General features: G+C 38.6%; 2 protein-coding genes across 2 annotated transcripts in view; one reads left to right on the top strand and one right to left on the bottom strand.

Annotated features, from left to right (window-relative positions):
- Efhc2 (EF-hand domain containing 2) overlaps window positions 1-19,394 on the top strand; it is a 191,742-nt gene that overhangs the window by 153,445 nt on the left and 18,903 nt on the right. Inside the window, exons 12-13 of the mRNA XM_042683643.1 lie at window positions 12,078-12,275; window positions 13,822-13,914. Coding sequence (XP_042539577.1) covers window positions 12,078-12,275; window positions 13,822-13,914 — 291 coding nt within the window. The remainder of the gene's footprint in view (window positions 1-12,077; window positions 12,276-13,821; window positions 13,915-19,394) is intronic.
- On the bottom strand, window positions 3,610-4,282 carry LOC122110905 (ferritin light chain-like). Its single transcript, XM_042683614.1, has one exon. The coding sequence runs from the start codon at window positions 4,235-4,237 to the stop codon at window positions 3,710-3,712; it is 528 nt and encodes a 175-aa protein (XP_042539548.1). The 5' UTR covers window positions 4,238-4,282; the 3' UTR covers window positions 3,610-3,709.

The raw sequence follows: 19,394 nt of genomic DNA, 5'->3' as shown, positions 1-19,394 counted from the left end.
GTCTGTCATTTTGCTGATAAATTAGAGATAGAATCTCTCAGACTTTTTCTGCCTACGTTGGCTTTGAACCAATGTCTTCTAGGTTTCAAACTCCTGAGTAGCTAGAATTATAGGCATGAGCTGCCAGGGCTTGGAAAGGTTTTTCACCTTTACTCTCCATTTATGCTCTGGTTTTCTTTCTAAATCTCCAAACCAAATGTGACTTCTTGGTCTTCAAATGAAAAGCTTGTCTTTCCTGCTTTCTTAAGTAAATGTACCTTCTTTTCATATTGACTTGGCTCCTAGAAGTGATTGAACTTCTCCTTTCCTTAATAATTCTCCACACTTACACATAAACACATGCACACACAAATATGTGTATACATCACATCTTTGACAGAGCCTGTGAGATTTGTGAACTGCCAGCCACACACCAACACCCAGACGAACCTACTGACCTTTTTGTAAAGTTGCACAAACAGGAAAAACTTAAGTCTGGATTCTCATGCAGATTCCAAACATGGTTTATTGGATGGAAAAAATGGTTTTAGTTTGTTTATTCTTAGAAACTAGTTGTGTTATGACCATAAGAGAATGTATGTCTCAGCAAGCACTGACCATTTTTGAGAAGCAAACAGACCAAAATAGGGAACTACTTGTTCTCAAAACCTACAGAACACATTATTTTCTGAGTTAAAAGTTAACAGGAGATACTAACAGGAGACCAGACATGGAAAAAACTCAGTAGTAGTAAACTAGAGAACTATCTTCAGAAATACTCCCAGAACAAAATAAGAAAGGGGTTGAAGCAATGAGGAAGAAGAGAGCAGAAATGGTGGTAGAGAGGGAACTGAAGAAATACAACTAAAGTCAGAGATTTTCTAAAAAAAAAAATCCTTGTTTTTTATTTATCTGTTTCTTTGGAAAGAGTGGTGGTCTGGATTGAGCCCAGAGTCTCTTTCATCTAAGTGTGTGCTTTACCACAGAGCTACACTCACAGCTCTTCACATAATCTTTTTCTAAACTTAAAAAAGGATCTAGAAATTGAGAAAATTCATTTTTCCAAACAAAAATATATGGAAAGAGATGACTAAATACACCTTGGTAAAAATTAAAAAAGAGCTATCAAAGAAACCATTATTATAAACATCAAAGAAAAGTGGATACACACACACACACACACACACACACACACACACACACACACACACACACACACAAACTTTAAAAATATACTAGCAGCAGCACCAGTGACCTGTAAACCAAAAGTGGCCTCAGGTAATGCAAGGAAGAACTGGATCAAATTTTCAGTGCTTTGAGGGTAAACAAACTGGGGATGAGTTGTTTTTTTGTACATGGGTCATTGGAAATGCTTTCAAATCTGCAAGAAAACTTAAAAAATATATATTTTTTGTAAATTGCTCAAAGAAACATATTACTTTAGTACATTGATGCAAAGCATGAATAAAGCAATACAAATGAGGAACTCAAAGGAGGGGCATCTTAAAGAATTAAAACCAGGGGCTGGGAAGGTGGCTCAGTGGTAGAGCGCTTGCCTTGCATGCCTGACGCCCTGGGTTCGATTCCTCAGCACCACATAAGCAAAAAGAAAAAAGCCAGAAGTGACGCTGTGGCTCAAGTGGTAGAGTGCTAGCCTTGAGCTGAAGAGCTGAGGGACAGCGCCCAGAGTTCAGGCCCCACAAACGGACCCCCCCCCAAAAAAAAAGAATTAAAACCATAATTACCATTATGATTGGTTTCATATATGAACATACATATACATACTTATATATGTAAATTTCAAGCAAAACCACTTCACAAAAAGGTAAATGAGGCCAGGTGCAGTGATGCTACCAGTAAGCCAACTCCCCTCAGCTCCTCTTTTTAAAATATTGTTTTTATATATTATCCAAATTCTCTATAATTGGAAATGAATTACTTTTATTAAGAATAATAAGTTTTCCATTTTGCTGGACATTGATGAAAGTGAACCACGCAACTCATGGATGGAGATGGGAGGGAGGGAATGGAGAGAATGAGGGAACAGATGATGCTATGCAAAAGGAAGGAAATTTACTCATTACCTGTTGTATATAAAGGTAACCCCACTGTATATATCCCCTCTAAAACAACAATAAAGTAATTAAAATAAAAAACAAAAAACAGTGAGTTATCCATTTTAAAGTGTGTCATTAAAATGAGTGAAGAATCTGATAGAGTTTTGAGTTTCAAAGTTGATTATAAGCACCCAAAGGTGCACACTCCCATCTTGCATTCAGTCTATGTGTGACCTAAGAACCAGTGGGTTTATATGGGATTATTCTACATGTAAGATTCTCTAATGGTTTCAGAACTCAGCATGATCTTATAAGCCTCAAAAACATCTGGCAACCAAATAAGAAAGTTAAAAACAGAAAGTTACAAAGACAAATGTAATGGCAATTGTGAGTGAGAGGCAAGAGGGTTGTAAATTCAAGGCCTGCCTGGGATCCATAGTGAGACCCTGTCTTAATAAAAGTTCTACCAACAGCCCTGAGCACAGGATAGGTATTAGTAAAAAATAATGTTATATAAAATGAAGAACTCTATTTAAAATGAGATACATTTTTGCTCCTTTCTCCCAACATTGCCAACTTGTTTTTGAGACTTACATTTGCTTAACCCCCTCCAAAAATATTGATACAATTTAAGAAACAAAAACACTCACTGGTATTTGAGGTTTTATAAATGCATGTTACCTCAAGTTTAACGGATGTCTAAAATTATACTACTATGAGGAGTAGACTGTTAATAATGTACAGAAATTGCTCTTACCTACATAAGAAAATCTTTCTGTTTGGCTAGACTCAAATAGCCCAAAATCGAGTGCAACAGGCCATTCTGAATTTCAAGCTAAGTGAATTAAAATGACTATGTACCTTGTACTACATGTCAAAATCAGAAAAAAAATAGTATTTGATGCAAATTGAAGGTTAGAGTAGTAATAAAAAGAAAACAAGATATCATTTACATTTAATTTGGAAAAAATAGGGTCAATGGCTTTCAATGCTGATGTACTTCTCTTTTAGAAAATATATCAAAAAACCAATTTACAAAGCAGATGAATTCGGCAGTAATTATACTGTCATAAGATTCTTTCATTTCAAAAGAATTTATTTTTAGGGTTCAGTGTGCTGATTTGTCATCAGGAACTTGAGAGAAACGAGAGGAATTTACAGCTAAGATGTTCTGTACCACTGCCAATTAAAAATGACCAAAATGAAGATAATGTATTTTTCTGTGTAACTGAGTATGAAAGAGGGCATTTGATTTGATTTCTAAAAATGGAGTGTTTGTGGAACTTTTGAGATGTATCCAGTTTATAAAGAAGACTCACCTGGAGCTTTTTTTTTTTTTAATCACTTCAGACTTATTCCTGAATAGGACTTTTGAAAATAAGTGGACCATTTTCCTTTTACATTCTGTAGAGAAAATTTAAGGTTTCTTAGTCATTAAATACATGTCCAATTCCTCCAAAGTAAACTGAAAAGAAGCCACTCTTTAAACTCTTTATTTATTTATATTTTTTTGCTGCAAAAAGCTTTATTTTCATTTGATACAAGGCTGGGGATGGGCTCCAGGATGGTTAGTTAGGAAGTTTCCCAATGGCTAGAGGCAGAAGCTCGGGCGGAAACCCTGATATCTGGCAAGGCAGAGATGGCCCTCAAAGGCTGCTGGACTCTCGTGTTTTCTAGTCGTGCTTGAGGGTGAGTCGTTCGAAGAGATACTCGCCTATTCCTGCCTGAGGGGCCGCCAGCCTGTGGAGGTTGGTTAAGTGGTCGCCCATCTTCTTGATGAGCTTCACCTCTTCATCCAGGAAATGGTTCTCCAGGAAGTCACAGAGATGGGAGTCTGTGCAAGCAGAACCCATGGCATGAAGATCCAAAATGGCTTGGTTTAGGTTCTTCTCCAGGGCCAGGGCGGCTTCCATGGCCTCCACGGTTTTACCCCACTCATCCTGAGAAGGTTTCTGCACATCCTGGAACAGCGCGCGGCCGCCGCGCTGGTTCTGCATCTTCAGGAGGCGCTGGGCGCCCTCACGCTTCTCCTCTGCCAACTCGCAGAAGAAATGGCCCACGCCCTCCAGAGCCACATCGTCGCGATCGAAATAGTAGCCCAGAGAGAGGTAGGTGTAGGAGGCCTGCAAATGCAAGTTGACCAGGCGGTTGACAGCAGCCTCCACCTCGGTGGAATAATTCTGATGAATCTGGGAGGTCATGGCTGGTCATGGATACAGAGGTAACCACGGAAAAACACGACGTTGGTTGGTCCTGGAAGCAGGCAATGGGCGAGAAGATCAGGGTCAGAGGTGGTGAATGAAGAGGCAGTTGGTGGTGGAAAGGAGGAGTCCCAGGGTCTGTTCCATCCAAACACTGTTGAAGCAAGACACAGATCCGCGGGACTGGCGCGCACTTCTGCTTCTTTAAAGTCTTTAAAACAACTTGATATGATCTCCCTTGTGAGATGGCGAAAATAAAAACTGCTCTCATTTATTGAGTATTCGTAGTTCCAGGCACTATACTGAATGCTTTTCATAGCCTCAGTTTTTCATCTATTTGGCAAACTTTTATTCAGCTTGCTTTGTTCTAGAGACTACACTATTTATGGTATTACAGTGAACAAAATAGGACAACTCAGCCTTACCCTAGGTGGAAGTTTCTTCTGGGGATGGGGGAACATGAAGATGATGTGTAAAATAAGGAATTTTCTAGTAAATTATGATGAATGTCATTGAAGAAAAGAAAGCGGGAAAGGAGTAACGGTTATAGAAACAGGGCTCATACTTTTAACAAGGCTGGTTAGGGAATGCTTTAATGGAGAAGCGGATATATAAGCAGAAAAGATGCCCTATAGGAGATAGAGGTCTGTACTGTGTACCTTTGTTGAAGAAGAGAAATCTAAATAGTAGAAACAACAAGTGTAAAGGCTGTGAGGTGAAACATAATTTGACCTGTTTGAGGGGAGCAAGAAGTGCAGTAAGGCTACTAAAGAGTGAAAGATGGGTCATAGAGGATGGACATTTTTTTCAATCTCGTAAAAAAATAATTTATAATATTAACTAAGCATATGTTATAAGATTATCTAATAATTTTACAATATAATAAATGTACAATATACTATATAAATTTACCAATGTGAGGTAATGTTGGACAAAGACAAAGTAATAACACTGGAATCTTTAACATTAATATTATTCAGTGAGCAAAAGATCAGTACTTTTTTGTGGTACTGGGTTTGAACTCATGGCCTTGCACTTGCTAGGCAGGTGTTATATCACCAAGCCATAGTCCCACCCCTTTTTACATGCATAATTTCTTTTTTGGAGGACAGATTGGATTTGAATTTGTTGTTTGCTAGGTAAGTAGTCTCTAACACTTGAGCCACATCTTCAGCCTGGATCAGTGTAATTTGTAGCTTATTTAAAAGTATAATTTCATTCATCCTAAGAGATTAGACAAGAAGATATATGTTAATGGCAGATCTTATTATTTACTCTCAAGGGCTATGCTTGATAGAACTTGAACTTTTGTTTTTATTCTGCTAAGCAAAGTGGAGTATGCAGAAAAATTTGTGGTAATTCTGTTTAATCTACTGAAGAACCACAAATTTTTCACTCTTCAGTATGTGTGTGTGAGAGAGAGAGAGTGTGCCTACACACAGATACCCTAAAGAATTGAAAACAGGCATTCAACAAAAACCTTGTACACAAATCATAGCAACACAATTCACAATAGTCAAAAGGCAACATAACCAAGATGTCTTTCTGCACAAATGTGTAAGTAATATGTGATATAGTCATTCAATGTAATATTAATCTGACATAAAAAGAACAAACAAGGTACTTATACATGTCACAAAATAGCTGTATGTTGAAAGCATTGTGCTAACAGAAAGAAGTTAGTTAGACCACATATGATTCCATTTATCTAAAATTCCAAGAATTTTCAAATCATCAGAGATAGCAGTGGAGAGGACTGGGGGAAGGAAGGAAAGGAACTGCTTAGTGGGCATGACATTTCTTTAGACTGATGGAATGCTTTGGAACTAGATAAAGGTAGTGTTTTCACAATACTGCCAGTGTCACAAATGGTAAATTTCATGCTATGTATATTTCACTACAATTTTAAAAAATGAAGTATAGGGCTGGGAATGTGGCTTAGTGGTAAAGTGCTTGCCTACTGTGTATGAAGCCCTGAGTTCAATTCCTCAGTACCACATACACAGAAAAAAAAAAAACAAGCTGGAACTGGTGCTGTGACTCAAGTGGTACAGTGCTAGCCTTGAGCAAAAGAAGCTTAGGGACAGTACCCAGACCCTGAATTCAAGTCCCATGACTGGCAAAAAAGAAGTATATTACTGCTGAAAAGCTTGCCAATTCTTTGTGAAGCCCAATAAGATCTGACAGGGAATAGTAACTCCTCAAGAAGGAACTCATGGCAAATTCAGGGCAAAGTAGCAACAGCCATTTGAGGGCTGCAAGGTAAGGATTAGATGTGCCAGTTGAGGTCATGCCTTGTAAGCAGTCTTGTGGCACCTCTGGTGTCCCCCACAACTGGTGACAGTTTTCAGTGTGACATGGCTTGTTTGAAGGTCTCATGTTAAACTGTGTAATGCTGTTGAATATGGAACTGTTTTCCCCCTTAAAAATATATAGAAACACAGCAGATACAAATTTTAACTGCACTGATGCAAGCATATTTTCAGTTTGCCCGATGAAAAGGTAGGATCTGGCAGTGCTATTATAAATTTAAAGTTGTACAGAAAGTTCCTAGTTATTGATGCACATGTTTTTTTCATATATATTTTTATTGTAAAAATACTGTACAGAGAGGTTACTGTTACATGAGTAGGGTAATGAGTGCATTTCCTATCGAGCATTGTTACCTCCTCCTTTGTTTTTCCCCTACCATCCCTTCCTCCCTACCTCCCCATCTCCTCCCTCCCACCCCAAATTGTAAAGTGAAATTGTAAAGTTCATTTTCAACATAGCATCTTGAACATCTCACTGTTATAATGGGTCAACCTGTATCCTTATTTCAACATTTTGTTATATCCCTTCCCCTCCCCAAATTATAAAAATGTATATACAAGATACAGGACACCAGAATCCAATACAGTGAAAGCAGGGGTTACACCATGGGGGAAGAACATACAAAAGAAACAAAAGAATCACATAGTACATTAAAAGTACATTAAAAACAATAGCAAGAAAGAAAAAAGCCCACTTGTGTCCCTATCTTGGGGTTCATTTCACTTAACATCATCTTATATGGTCATATGTACATAGCTTTTGACCTTTTCTGCTTGTCCTAGACATGTACTAGTTATTGCAAATAAGGAAAACCATGGGACCTATGTGTCTTTGGGCCTGGCTTACTTCACTTAGTATATTTTTTCCCAAGTCTTTCCATTTCCTAACAAATGGGGTGATGTTCTTTCTGATGGAGGCATAGAATTCCATTATATATGTATGTATGTATATATATATATATATATATATATATATATATATATATCACGTTTTCTTGATCCATTCATCTACTGAGGGGCATCTGGGTTGATTCCATATCTTAGTTATGGTGAATAATGCTGCGCTGAACATGGTTGTGATGCACATGTTTTTTATCCTCATCCTTGATAATGTGCCACATGCTCTGTTCACATTGGTTGAAGATAAGAAAGGAAGAAGCTTTCACGTGATTTTTCTTTGTGACTATGAAGTGTGACTTTGATTATTAGAAAAACCCAGAAAAAGTACAAATAGGTTTCAGAAAAGAAATAAATCTCTGCAATTACGGGCATTACTGTCGATATTTTGGCCTAGATAATTCTGTTTCCTCCCTTCCCCCCTCCCTCCCACCCTCCTTCCCTTCCTCCCTTCCTTCCTTCCTTCGTTCCTTCCCTCCTTCCCTCTTTCCTTTCTTCCTGTTTGATTTATTTTATGCCAGTGCTGGGGCTTACACTCAAGGACTTGGTGCTGTCCCTTAGGTTTTTCACTCTCTCTCTTGATCCACAGCTCTACTTCTGGCTCTTTTCTGGTTAACTAGAGATAAGAGTTTCACAGCTTTTTTTTCTTCTAGGGCTTGCTTTGAATTGTGATCCTTAGATCTCAGCCTCCTGAGAAGCTAGGATTACAGGCTTGAGCCATCTGTATCAAGCTCTTTTTTGTATGACTATACATGTACTTGTATCTTGAGTTTCACTAGGATCAGCATAGCATGAATCTTTTTATACCAATAAATACAAATCTACATTTTAGTAATGATGGTAGGGTGTTCCATTTTATGCATAGTCTTAGCTGATTATTCCATGACAAATACTGAAAGCCTGGGGCTGTCCTTACAGTATGTACTGTGTGGTCAGTGCTCCGTCAGAGATGGTTACTCAAGCTTTTAAAAATTATGTTCTTTTTTTGTGTGTGTGCTGGCTAATGATAGTCCACAAAGCAGAGGTAATGAACAATCTCAGTACAATTTCTGTTGCTGTAACAAAATGCTAGAGATAGGTAGTTTACAAAGAATAGAAGTACCTTTGGCTCACTGTTTTGGAGGTTTGGAGTCAAAGAACATGATCCTGGTATCTGATGAGGGCCTTGTTGCATCATAACATGTTGGACAGAGTAGGAACAGAGCAAGCTGCCTAGCTTAGGGCTCTCATTCTCCTTTTACAAAACCACTAAAGCCACCATAAGGTGGAAGTGTCCCACCTTGATGACCTCTTCTAATCCTAATTACCTCCCAAAGTTCCCACCTCTAAATACCATTAACATGAATTTTCCAACATGTGAATTTTTGGGGGGATATATTCCCACCATAGTATGGACAGCAAAGAGAAGAGAGATCTACAAAATAATCAGCTCCAATCCCATGGCCCTTAAAGAGTTTTTTTTTTTTTTTGCCAAGTCCCATGCTACCCAGTTATTCCATCTTCTTTCCCAGCAGAACAGGGGAACTAGAGAAGTATGTAGGAGCAGAGGATTTGAGGTCACACTATATAGCTTCACATTTTGGAGCTGGAAACCTAAAATGAATTACTAAACAGCTTTATGCCTCACTTTTTTTCATCTGTAAAATGAGGATAACAACAGTACCTATCTGCTAGGTCAGAAGAGATGTTCCAGGGCTGGGAAGTTGGCTCAGTGGTAGAGTACTTGCCTCACATGCATGAGGCCTTGGGTTCGATTCCTCAGCACCACATAAGCAGAAAAAAAGCCGGAAGTGGCACTGTGGCTCAAGTGTTAGAGCGCTAGCCTTGAGCTGAAGAGCTGAGGGACAGTGCCCAGAGTTTACACTCCATGACTGGACCTCCACTCCCCCCCCCCCACAAAAAAAGAGATGTTCCATGTCAAAGGTACCTAGCAACACATGACTTTACATGTAGCTACTTCTCAGTAAATAGTAGAGTTTATTACTGATATTATTCATTTCAGTCAATTGGCCCTTCCACTCTTTTGATTTTGAGAGTACAGTTGAATGCTTGATGTAGTATAGACTCTGAAAAGTTCAGGTACTGAAGTGTCATTTTACAGTCTACAGAGTGAGCCTTTGTCAATATTACAGATTAATTATTTGACCTGACTTTCTGAAATTGTGCAGTTCTCTTGGTTTAAGTTAGCCTTCATTTCCCATTAAAAAATTAAAACCAAAGATGGGTTTTGGTGGCTCACATCCATAATCCTAGCTACTTAGGTGGCTGAGATATGAGGACTGAGGTTTGAAGTCAATCTGAGTAATATCCTCAAGACTTATCTCTGATTAACTAGCAAAAAACCAGAAATGGATGTATGGCTCAAGTAGTGAAGTACCAGGCTTGAGGAAAAATGCCAAGTGAGAGTGTGAAGACTAGAGTTCAAGCCCCAGTTCTGGCACAACACAGAACAGCAACAATAAAAAATTGTAAACTAAAACCCAAACCTGAACGTTGAAAAATAAGAAAAGTAGATATTGGCAAAAATGTAATCCCTGTGGATAGGATAACATCACAGAATTTCCTAGATGCTCTCCTGAGTAAACTAGAATGATTAAATATGTTAATGAATTATCAAAAAGAAGTAAAACCATTCTTCTTAGAAGACTGGTCAATAATACAAGAGCAAATAAAATATTATTTTTCCCTTGCTTATTTTTGAGTCTTGGAAACAGAAATATTTCTGGTTAAGTAGATTTTTTGGTGGGACCTTATTCATTTAAGCACTATAGTGTTTTGTGTTTTTATCATTTCAATGTGATTCTGCCTAATGCATGATGTATAATCTATAATATTCATACAGTAAATAAATTAGAAGCAATACAATCAATGTTTTAGTCTTTGGGTCCTCTCAATATGTTGCTGTTACCATTTTTTTAAGCTTTGCCAAATAATCACAAAGCTGTTTGTCTCCTGGAAACTCAGATAGTTACAGTTCCAGATAGCCCTTTTAACATTTCTCTTTATTTATTCCTCATTGCCAGGCTGTATCAGTTTTTATTCTTTGTGTGTGTAAGTGTGTCATGGAGCAGAGCTTGAACTCTGATTGAGCACTGTCACTGAGCTTTTTTGCTCAAGGCTAGCAGTCTACTGCTTTGTGCCATAGTTCCACTTCTGGCTTTCTAGTAGTTAACTGGACATAGGAGTCTCATAGAATTTCCTGCCCAGGCTGGCTTCAAACCACATTCCTCAGATCTCAGCTTCTCCTGAATAGCTAGGATTACATGTGTAAACCACCAATGTCCAGATCAGTTTTTACTTTATTTTTTGTCAGTGTGGAGCTTGAACTCTGGGCCTGGGTACTGTCCCTCAGTTTTTCAGCTCAAGGTGAGTGCTCTACCACTTGAGCCACAGTGTCACTTCCGGTTTTCTGGTAGTTAATGGGAGATAAGCGTCTCTTGGACTTTCCTGCCCAGCCTGGCCTTGAACTGTGATCTTCAGATCTCAGCCTCCTGAGTAGCTAGGATTATAGGCTTGAGCCACCAGCGCCCAGACCAGTTTTTACTTTTTTAAATTTATTTTTAATATGTTTTATATTGTAAAAATACTGTACAGAGGGGCTACAGTTACATAAGTATATGAGCAAGATAATGAGTACATTTCCTATCAAGCATTGTTACCTCCTCCTTTGTTTTACCCCTACCGTTCCTTTCCTCCTATCTCCACAACTTCACTCCCCACCCCTAAATTGTAAACTTTGTTTTTCAACATAGTATCATTGTTACAATGGGTCAATCTGTATCCCTATTTAAGCATTTTGTTTTCTCTCTTCTCCTTCTCTTCCCAAATTAGAGAAGTGTATATACAAGATACAGGGCACCCACATCAAATACAGTGAAAACAGGGGTTATACCATGGGGGAGGAACATACAAAGAAACACAAAGATCACATGGTACATTATAAATACATTAGAAACAATAGCAAGAAAGAAAAAAAACACTTGTGTCCCTATCTTGGGGTTCATTTCACTTGACATCATCTTATATGGTCATATGTACATAGCTTTTGACCTTTTCTCCTTGTCCTAGACATATACTAGTTATTGCAAATAAAGGAAACCATGGGACCTATGTTTCTTTGGGCCTGGCTTTCTTCACTTGATATAATTTTTTTCCAAGTCTTTCCATTTCCTAACAAATGGGGCTATGCCATTCTTTCTGATGCAGGCATCAGTTTTTACTTTTGATTACAAAAGAGATCAGATTATTTTCCTATCTGCAAAACACCTTTGTAGATTATTGACTTACAAATTTGGGGTCCTTGGAAAATGGAAATTCATGTCAGCTATTATTTCTTATAAGGAAGTCTAATAGATATTGAATAAAGCCATGTAGTTAGTGACAAGTATTTTGACTACTCAAGGACTTTAACAGTTTACTTCTTGGTGGCATGCTGCTATCAAAGTGGGAGAAAAGCATTTCATTTATAAAATGGCATTAGTGCCTTCCTGCTGCTCTTTAAAATAAAGAATAGTAGCCATGTATCCTCTACACAGTTGGCAAAAGTTCTATAAAATGGAATTTGGACATTTTTTAGTAGAAGAAAGTAAAATATTCTTAGATGTTACTGTGTTTTTCCATTTTCTTTGCAGAGACATATTGATAGATATAACTACTGGGAAGCTTGTAGACCAGGAAATCATAACTGTTGCTCGTCACTACCGTTTGGCTTCTGCTGATGATACAGATTTGACTACGTTAATGTCCCAGGTCCATGAAAAGTTCAAGAAAAGTATGTTTGAGAATTTTGACAGGCTCTTAGCTACCTGTTTGTATGAAGATCGAGCAAAGTAAGCTTTGTTTTATTTTAATAGATCATTTAAGTTGATGTGAGCCTGAGTAATGAAAGAAATGCATATCATCCAAAAGGTCTAAAAGTAAACTGGCATGTCTTATGATACTCAACTATTCAGCAAACACATTAGGAAATAAGAGAGGAATAGAACAGGCCCTATATCTTTAAAAGAATAAGCTGCTCCTGGCATGTGAATTTGCTTCAATAAGCTTTCAACTGAAACATGCAGTGAAACAAGAGGTTAGGGAATTTTAATACTGAGATGCCATCTCACATTATTTCAGTACTACCTGGGACTTATAAATGTGACTTTGATAATACACAGAACAAGAAACTTGGAAACAAACAATCTACAGAAATTCTTAGAAATTGTTTTTTAAAAGTAATAAAGCGATGAACTAGGAATATGGCTTAGTGGTAGAGTGTTTGCCTAGCATGCATGAAACCCTGGGTTCGATTTCTCAGTACCATATAAACAGAAAAAGTGGGAAGTGGTGCTGTGATTCAAGTGGTAGAGTGCTAGGCTTGAGCAAAAGAAGCTCAGGGACAGTGCCAAACCCCTAAGATCAAGCCCCAGGACTGACACACACTCACAAATCATAGTTTACCTTAAAAGGACACGTGATTATTTTTCGAATTCATAATGCATCTTTATTGAGTTATTATGACATTTGAATTTTTCTTTGACTCTTTAAACTTCCTTGTTGCCTACTGGAGAATACGTGGCCTGAGCTTTGCATAACCTTGGCTGTGTCTTCCACCAGGGTGAGAGATATAATCCTCCCTCACTAAAGAAATACTTCTGGAGAGTATTAGGGCTGCTTGATAAGACAGCCTGGGGCTCATCTAGATCTAATAAGCTTTGATTGTAAACAACATTCTCATTGCAAAGAAAAGAGGCCAATTTGTTTCCTTTGGGTTACAATTTGGTGTAGTGTCTCAAAGAACATTGGCTGAGTATTTGACAAGCATTTCTAGTCTGCCAACAGGCTGGGGAAAATGAATGTTGGGCCTCCTCTAGAGAAAATGATTTGCATCTCACAAAATTGAAGGGAATGTTAAGGCCCCAGTTGGGTTCGGGTCCAAGAAAAAGACCTAAAAACACCCCCAAGTCATATTATACTTGTGTTGGATGCTCTAAATGCATGTCAAATTTAGAAGATGTTTTCAAATATCAGCACCATTTCTGACTAGTGGTCAAGAATGCATATCAATTACTGAGAGCAACACTCATGGATACAGCCTAAATAGGCCTGCATTATCACCAACCAAATATCTGGATCTGGATCTTGATAGAAAGCCCATAGTAAGGAGAGAAATCTAGTGACCTCTGAATTGGAAAAAGTTGGTGAAATATAATACTACTGTTTTTCCTTGTGGAACATTCCAATATCAGTTTTCATGCATACCTTCATGTGTACATTTTCAGGATATGTTATGTTTCTGTTTTCTTTCCTATACCATATAATTGTTGCTCATGGAACACATGAGCAACAATGTGTAAAGATGTGTAAAACCCACTTTACTTTGTTTTAATGCAGAAAACATGTATTACCTACCATAGATGTCAAAAGGATATGTAAGTCTTCCAGGCTCCCTTTGAGTGATGAACTTCTTGTAGAGTTACTATCCAGGTAAGCAAAAGATCCCTTCTTGATGAGAATTGTTGCGTACATTTTGTTTTGGGGACTGTTTCTGCTTGAATTTACTTTTAATTGAATCTAATATACTTTTATTTACCATTGATTTACCCTTGATTGTTTTGATTATATCAGTGATGATATGTCCTTTTAAGTCTTTTTTAAAAATTGTTTAAATTTTATTGTAAAGGTGATATACAGAGGGGTTATTGCCAGGTAATGAGTACATTTTCTCTTGAACAGTGTCACTCCCTCCCTCATTCTCTCCCAGTTTTTCCTGAAGTCTTATAAAAGGAAAAGTTACCATGATCTTACCTGTTACAAAGCCTATCATGAATTAGTATTTCATGTTTTTTTGACATTAATACATAGGTATTAATGTTTTCTGGTAGCAATGGGAAAGATAAGTAAGCCATCTTACTTAATGGATCTGAGATGAAGTAGGCTGACCCAGGAGTGAAGATTCTCTATAGTAATTGCATCTTCATTCTTGCCTTTTCCCCTATAATGAAATGGACTATCCAGCATGTCATACATGTACTTCTTGTGTATGTACTCCCCATAGTTTTGGCTTTTCTCTGGTTATTTCTTTAGTAGAAAACAGCATCCAAATTTTGTTACCTGCTGAGAGCCAGCTCTTTCTTCAAGATCCTCTCCAAGTGGCACTACATCCATGAAACCCTCCACGTAGTGTTTGCTTGGCTAATGATCACAGGGTTTATCTTATAAGGATTTACACAACACTGCGTTTCTCTTTCTGTTCCTTTTCTTGTAATGAAGAGTTGTGTTTTGACCTTTAGAGCCATTCAGATACATACACTTTCTCCTCACCTATTTGATTTACTATCTATAAAGAGCCAGTGCATTGCATGTCACAGCAATTTTATCTGCCTACTTTGTCTCTTATATTCTTTAAGCCCACTTATTAGCTATGTGATTTTGTGCAAGAGTTCTGACCTGTCTGGGTCTCCAATTTCTTACCTCTGGACGGAAATAACAGCATTTAGCTTCGGAGAAGTTCTGAGGACTAATGGAAATAACATGTATAAAGTACCTTGTACAGCACCTGGTAATAAGTATTGACTGGGGACTAAGAGATAATTCAAGTCAGGGACCATAGCCCACACACAGACTGACTTAGAAATGAAATGGAAGAAACCTGTTAACTTGTTTATGGAGGAAGCCTTGTTTTCCAGTAATTGGGTCTGAATGCTTTTCACACATTAAGCTGTCTTCTAGTCAGGAAGCTGTGGATCTTTATTAGATTATCTCTTCATAGGCTTGAGGACAAGTTGTCCTGGAAAGCTCAGTAATGTAGGAACCTGGCCTCTGGAGGATCTAAGGGTTTCTTCTCCAGAGCACAGGCCATCAAGTCACCATCCTCCTATTCTCTCAGCAGACTGTTTTGTCTTTACATTTACAATTAGACATTAAATGTGAAAGGACTGTTCTGCAACTTGCATTGGCATTGTCTCAGTCTCTGAACACATCCTCCTCCAAGCCCAGTTTAGCTTTGAGGAGGTCATCCCTCCCTGCCACTGAGCAGACCATGTTCAGTCTAACTTTGCCTCTAATTATGCACTGACCCTTCTCCACACTCAGGGGGAAACTTCAGACTAATCAGATTAGAAACTGTCTCATTCCCATTCCCTTCTCTCTCCAATATGCCCTGCCATGATTTGGGTCACATGCTTGATGTTTTGCATCATCTCCACAGATTCCTTTCAAAGGCTGCCCTAATTCCTAATGGACCCATCAGCTTTCAGCTTACATTTGTATTCTGCATTCTTATTGTTCCCCACAGACTCCATAGGCCTTTATAGAACCTTGAAGAGAATCTCTTTCTGCATAGTCTTCTTCATGGCACGCTAATCCACAGCCCCCTCTCACGTCTGCAGTCTCCCATGGGAAGCAGGGATAGAGTTTCATTTTGCTCAGTGTACACTGCCCAGGATAGATGTACCTGCTTTAGGATGAGGTTGGGCCACTTCTGGGCAGCTCTGTAACACTGCTGTATGAATTCAGATCATTAGATAACAAACAATAGAGTGGGTGCTTTCTTTCACCTAGTGATTATTACCCAGTTCTCTCTGCATCTGATACAGAGAACTAAGATCTTATACTAAGATTCTCCTTCTATTTCACTCTCATCATTCTTGTAATTCAACTAAGCCTTTTGTAGTGTTAGCATAGCCAAAGTTGACATTTGGACTTCAACATTTTGTTTGTACCCTCATTTGCTCCAGCCCTACCAATATATGCCATGAGAGTTGGTATGAGGTCATCTTTCTTACCACCCAAACTCACTTCATTAATGCAGAGTATCATATTTCTATGATGTTCTATGTCATGGCAGCTATTATCCATTAATAACAGCAAGAATGTACTGTGTTGACATAGTCTTGAGAACCTAAGAATATTTTTATAAATCTTTGGGCATTTTTAAAGATACACTTTAATTGAGAGTAGCTATGTGTCCTCATTTCCTAAACATAAGTATTGAGATATAAGGAAAGTCTCACTGAAAGAGCATGCTCCAAGACAAGGTGACTCAAATGGAATTACTTCTATTTGATACCCAAAACTTCCTATGATACTTCCTAAGATACCCCAAACCTTTGCTTTCTATTTGAGCTCCCAAGGGTAGCAATTATATCTAATTTGCCTTCACAACCTCAGAGACTTGCTCTGTGCTGGTACACACTGTGTGTAGAAGGGAAACCTTGGGCTTGGGATCTACCACACTTGACTATAAAGCAAGCTTTGCTGCCACCTGGCTATGTGCTCCATGTATCTTTACTCAAACCCTCTGAGACTTCACTTAGATGTAATTGTCTCTCAGTACTAATGATGAAGAAATTGTGATTCTCAAGTATAAGAGATAGAGAGGATTCTGAGATCATTGCATCCTTGTAGGAATATAAAGGTGGCCTCTTCTCTTAGTTGTGGCATTCTGAGCCTGAACTTGAAGCAAGTATAAACACAAGTGCAGCTCTGCCCCCAGGCAGCCTGGCCCTAAGCTAGTGTTTTATAGCTGACTTTGGGTTCCATGGAATGCCTTAGAACTGACCTCCCAAGAGAGCTGGTGCCTCATCCAGAAAGATCAGTTAAAATGGAAAAAGTTAGCAGGGCTTTAAAAGCATCTCATTATGTTCTACCCAACCCCAGCCCCTCTCAGGCAGAGTTTGAGCTCATAGGATTCTACTTACCTTGCAGTGAAGCTGATGGGAAGCATTGAGCCATGTGGCTTTTGTTACAGAATGTTTGGTATACTATGGAAGTTTTCAGAAGAGCTCTCTTTCTCTTTTTCCCTCTTCATTCTCCTTTTCTCCCCTTCTTCTTCCTCCTCTCCCTTTCTCTTAGTCCCTCTATTATTCCTTTCCTTCATCTTCTCTGTCACATAGCGCTTTCTACACTTTCAAATATAAAGAGATATATAGCTGAGGAATTAAAAAAAATCAAACCATGTGGGCCAATAGAGCAGTAACTCTCTATAGAGTCTGTATTTGGTAGTTGTGAACCACCCCACCAAGTATATCTCTATGGAATCTGAATTGAAATTGAGAGGCCTGGCCATTGACACATAACCAGTTACTCATTGACAATTTCGGCAGTGCCATCTTGCCTATTCTAGGTTTTCCTGTTCAGCTAATGCAGCATCTCAGAGCTCTACACTTTCTCAAGAGTTTAACATTGAAGACTTTCAACAGGTCTTTTAAGATGGATTTGCAAGTAGTGAACTGAAACCAAATCCAACTAAGTGAATCCAAAATGTGTCTTTAGCTGGGTGCCAGCTCAGCTTGAGCCACCCAGCTACTTAGGAGGCTGAGATCTGTGCTTCAAGGTTTGAAGACTGGGCAGGGAAGTCTGTGAGACTCTTATTTCCAGTTAACCACCAAAAAGTCAGAAGTGAAGCTGTGGCTCAATGTTAGTGTAGCCTTAGGTACAGAAGATCAGGGACATTGCCCAAACCCCGAGTTCAAGCCCCAAGACCAGCACAAAAACAGTATGCCTTCACCACTTTCCTTTCCAGTCATTCCTCTAAAAATAAGGTGACTTTTGCAATTGAGAATAAGTAGTTTCCTCGTCAGCAAAATCCAGCTATCGCTAAGCCATTTACCTCTTTGGAGGGTGGAAATAAAGCTGCTCAGCATTATTCCCTGTGCCAAGGAGATGCCTGGCTTCTGCAGTTTTCAAACTATTCATCATTGCTGGGTGGGGGAGCAAAAACATCAATCAAATGTCTGGTTAGATTCACTTCTAAGAACTCCCACCCATCAAGGCCCTGGGAAGCATGTTTGGGGGCCATTATTATTTAGGGAAGAACCAGAGAAATTGCCTTTCTTCTCCTTTCTTCCACAAACATGTCTCTTAGTTTGTATAGGGAAGGAAATGGTGGATTGCTAAAGTATCAAAGGGAAAGAAGAATTTATGGAAGCTTTAGGAAAACACTTTTAGCACTGTGAGCTGAAACTTGAAAGTTAAGAGGCGGAATTTTTTAACAAGCATTGAAGCACTTAAAAGCCCAAATTAGTGTTGCCCTTTAGGGCAGTCCCCCTGGAAGGCTGTGCACTGATTTTACCCATGTTGCCATAGAAAGTTCTTCTTTGGACCTGCTTTCAAAGTCTTCTTAAAAGAATTTCTTCCAAAGTGGCAAATCTCTGTCCTTTGACTATACATCAGAGTTTGAGCTAGATCCAAATGTCTTTTGGAGAAGAATGAAGTAGGGAACTTAGGTGGAGGATCTGGATCATATTTTTGATTGAAAGCCCAATGTGGCTATGAAATAAGAAAGTATATATATATTTATCAATATATAGGCTTTTCTAAACTATTTTTAAGGGATGACTGGGATTTAGCAAGTGATGTCTTTAGTCATAGAACAAAGTCTCCGTGACGGATAACAGGGTCAGTAGCCTTCAGGGGTAGCTGGCATAGTTGATCTTATTCCCTTGATATTCAAACCTTTGCCCATCTCTGAACTGTTTCCTCTGCTTCCTTCTCCAAGAATCTGTTTTGATTTTAGACTTGAAAATCTCCTTTTTGTCCTACTTCCCTCTCTTACAAGCTCATTTTCAAGCATAGTGTACATTGAAAAGAATATGCTATAATAGCAAATGATGGCATAAAATATCTCATTGCATCAGTGGTCCAGGGAAAAAAACTGTGTTTAGAACTTGGGAGCAGAATTGTTTCTAACATATTTATAAGATATTTCTTTGTTGGTTTGTATGTCCCTCACCCACGGTATAACCCCTGTTTTGACTATATTTGATGTTGGTATAATTTGGGGAGGGGAAGGGAAAAAACCAAATTGTTTAAATAGGGATACAGATGGACCCATTGCAACAATGAGATGTACAAGAAGTTATGTCGAAAAACGAACTTTACAACTTTGGCCGGGGAGGGGGGGAAGGAGGGGAATGGGGGGAGCGGTGGTGGGGGGAGATGGGAAGGGATGGGAAGGGGAAACA

This window comes from Dipodomys spectabilis, unplaced genomic scaffold (assembly GCF_019054845.1).
Source record: "Dipodomys spectabilis isolate Male_0828 unplaced genomic scaffold, ASM1905484v1 ptg000082l, whole genome shotgun sequence".
NCBI lineage: Eukaryota > Metazoa > Chordata > Mammalia > Rodentia > Heteromyidae > Dipodomys > Dipodomys spectabilis.
This window is presented reverse-complemented; position numbering and strand designations above follow the sequence as displayed.

What these genes read in the sequence shown, in the direction of transcription:
- LOC122110905 (XM_042683614.1), bottom strand. Translation starts at nt 4,237, where the DNA reads ATGACCTCCCAGATTCATCAGAATTATTCCACCGAGGTGGAGGCTGCT.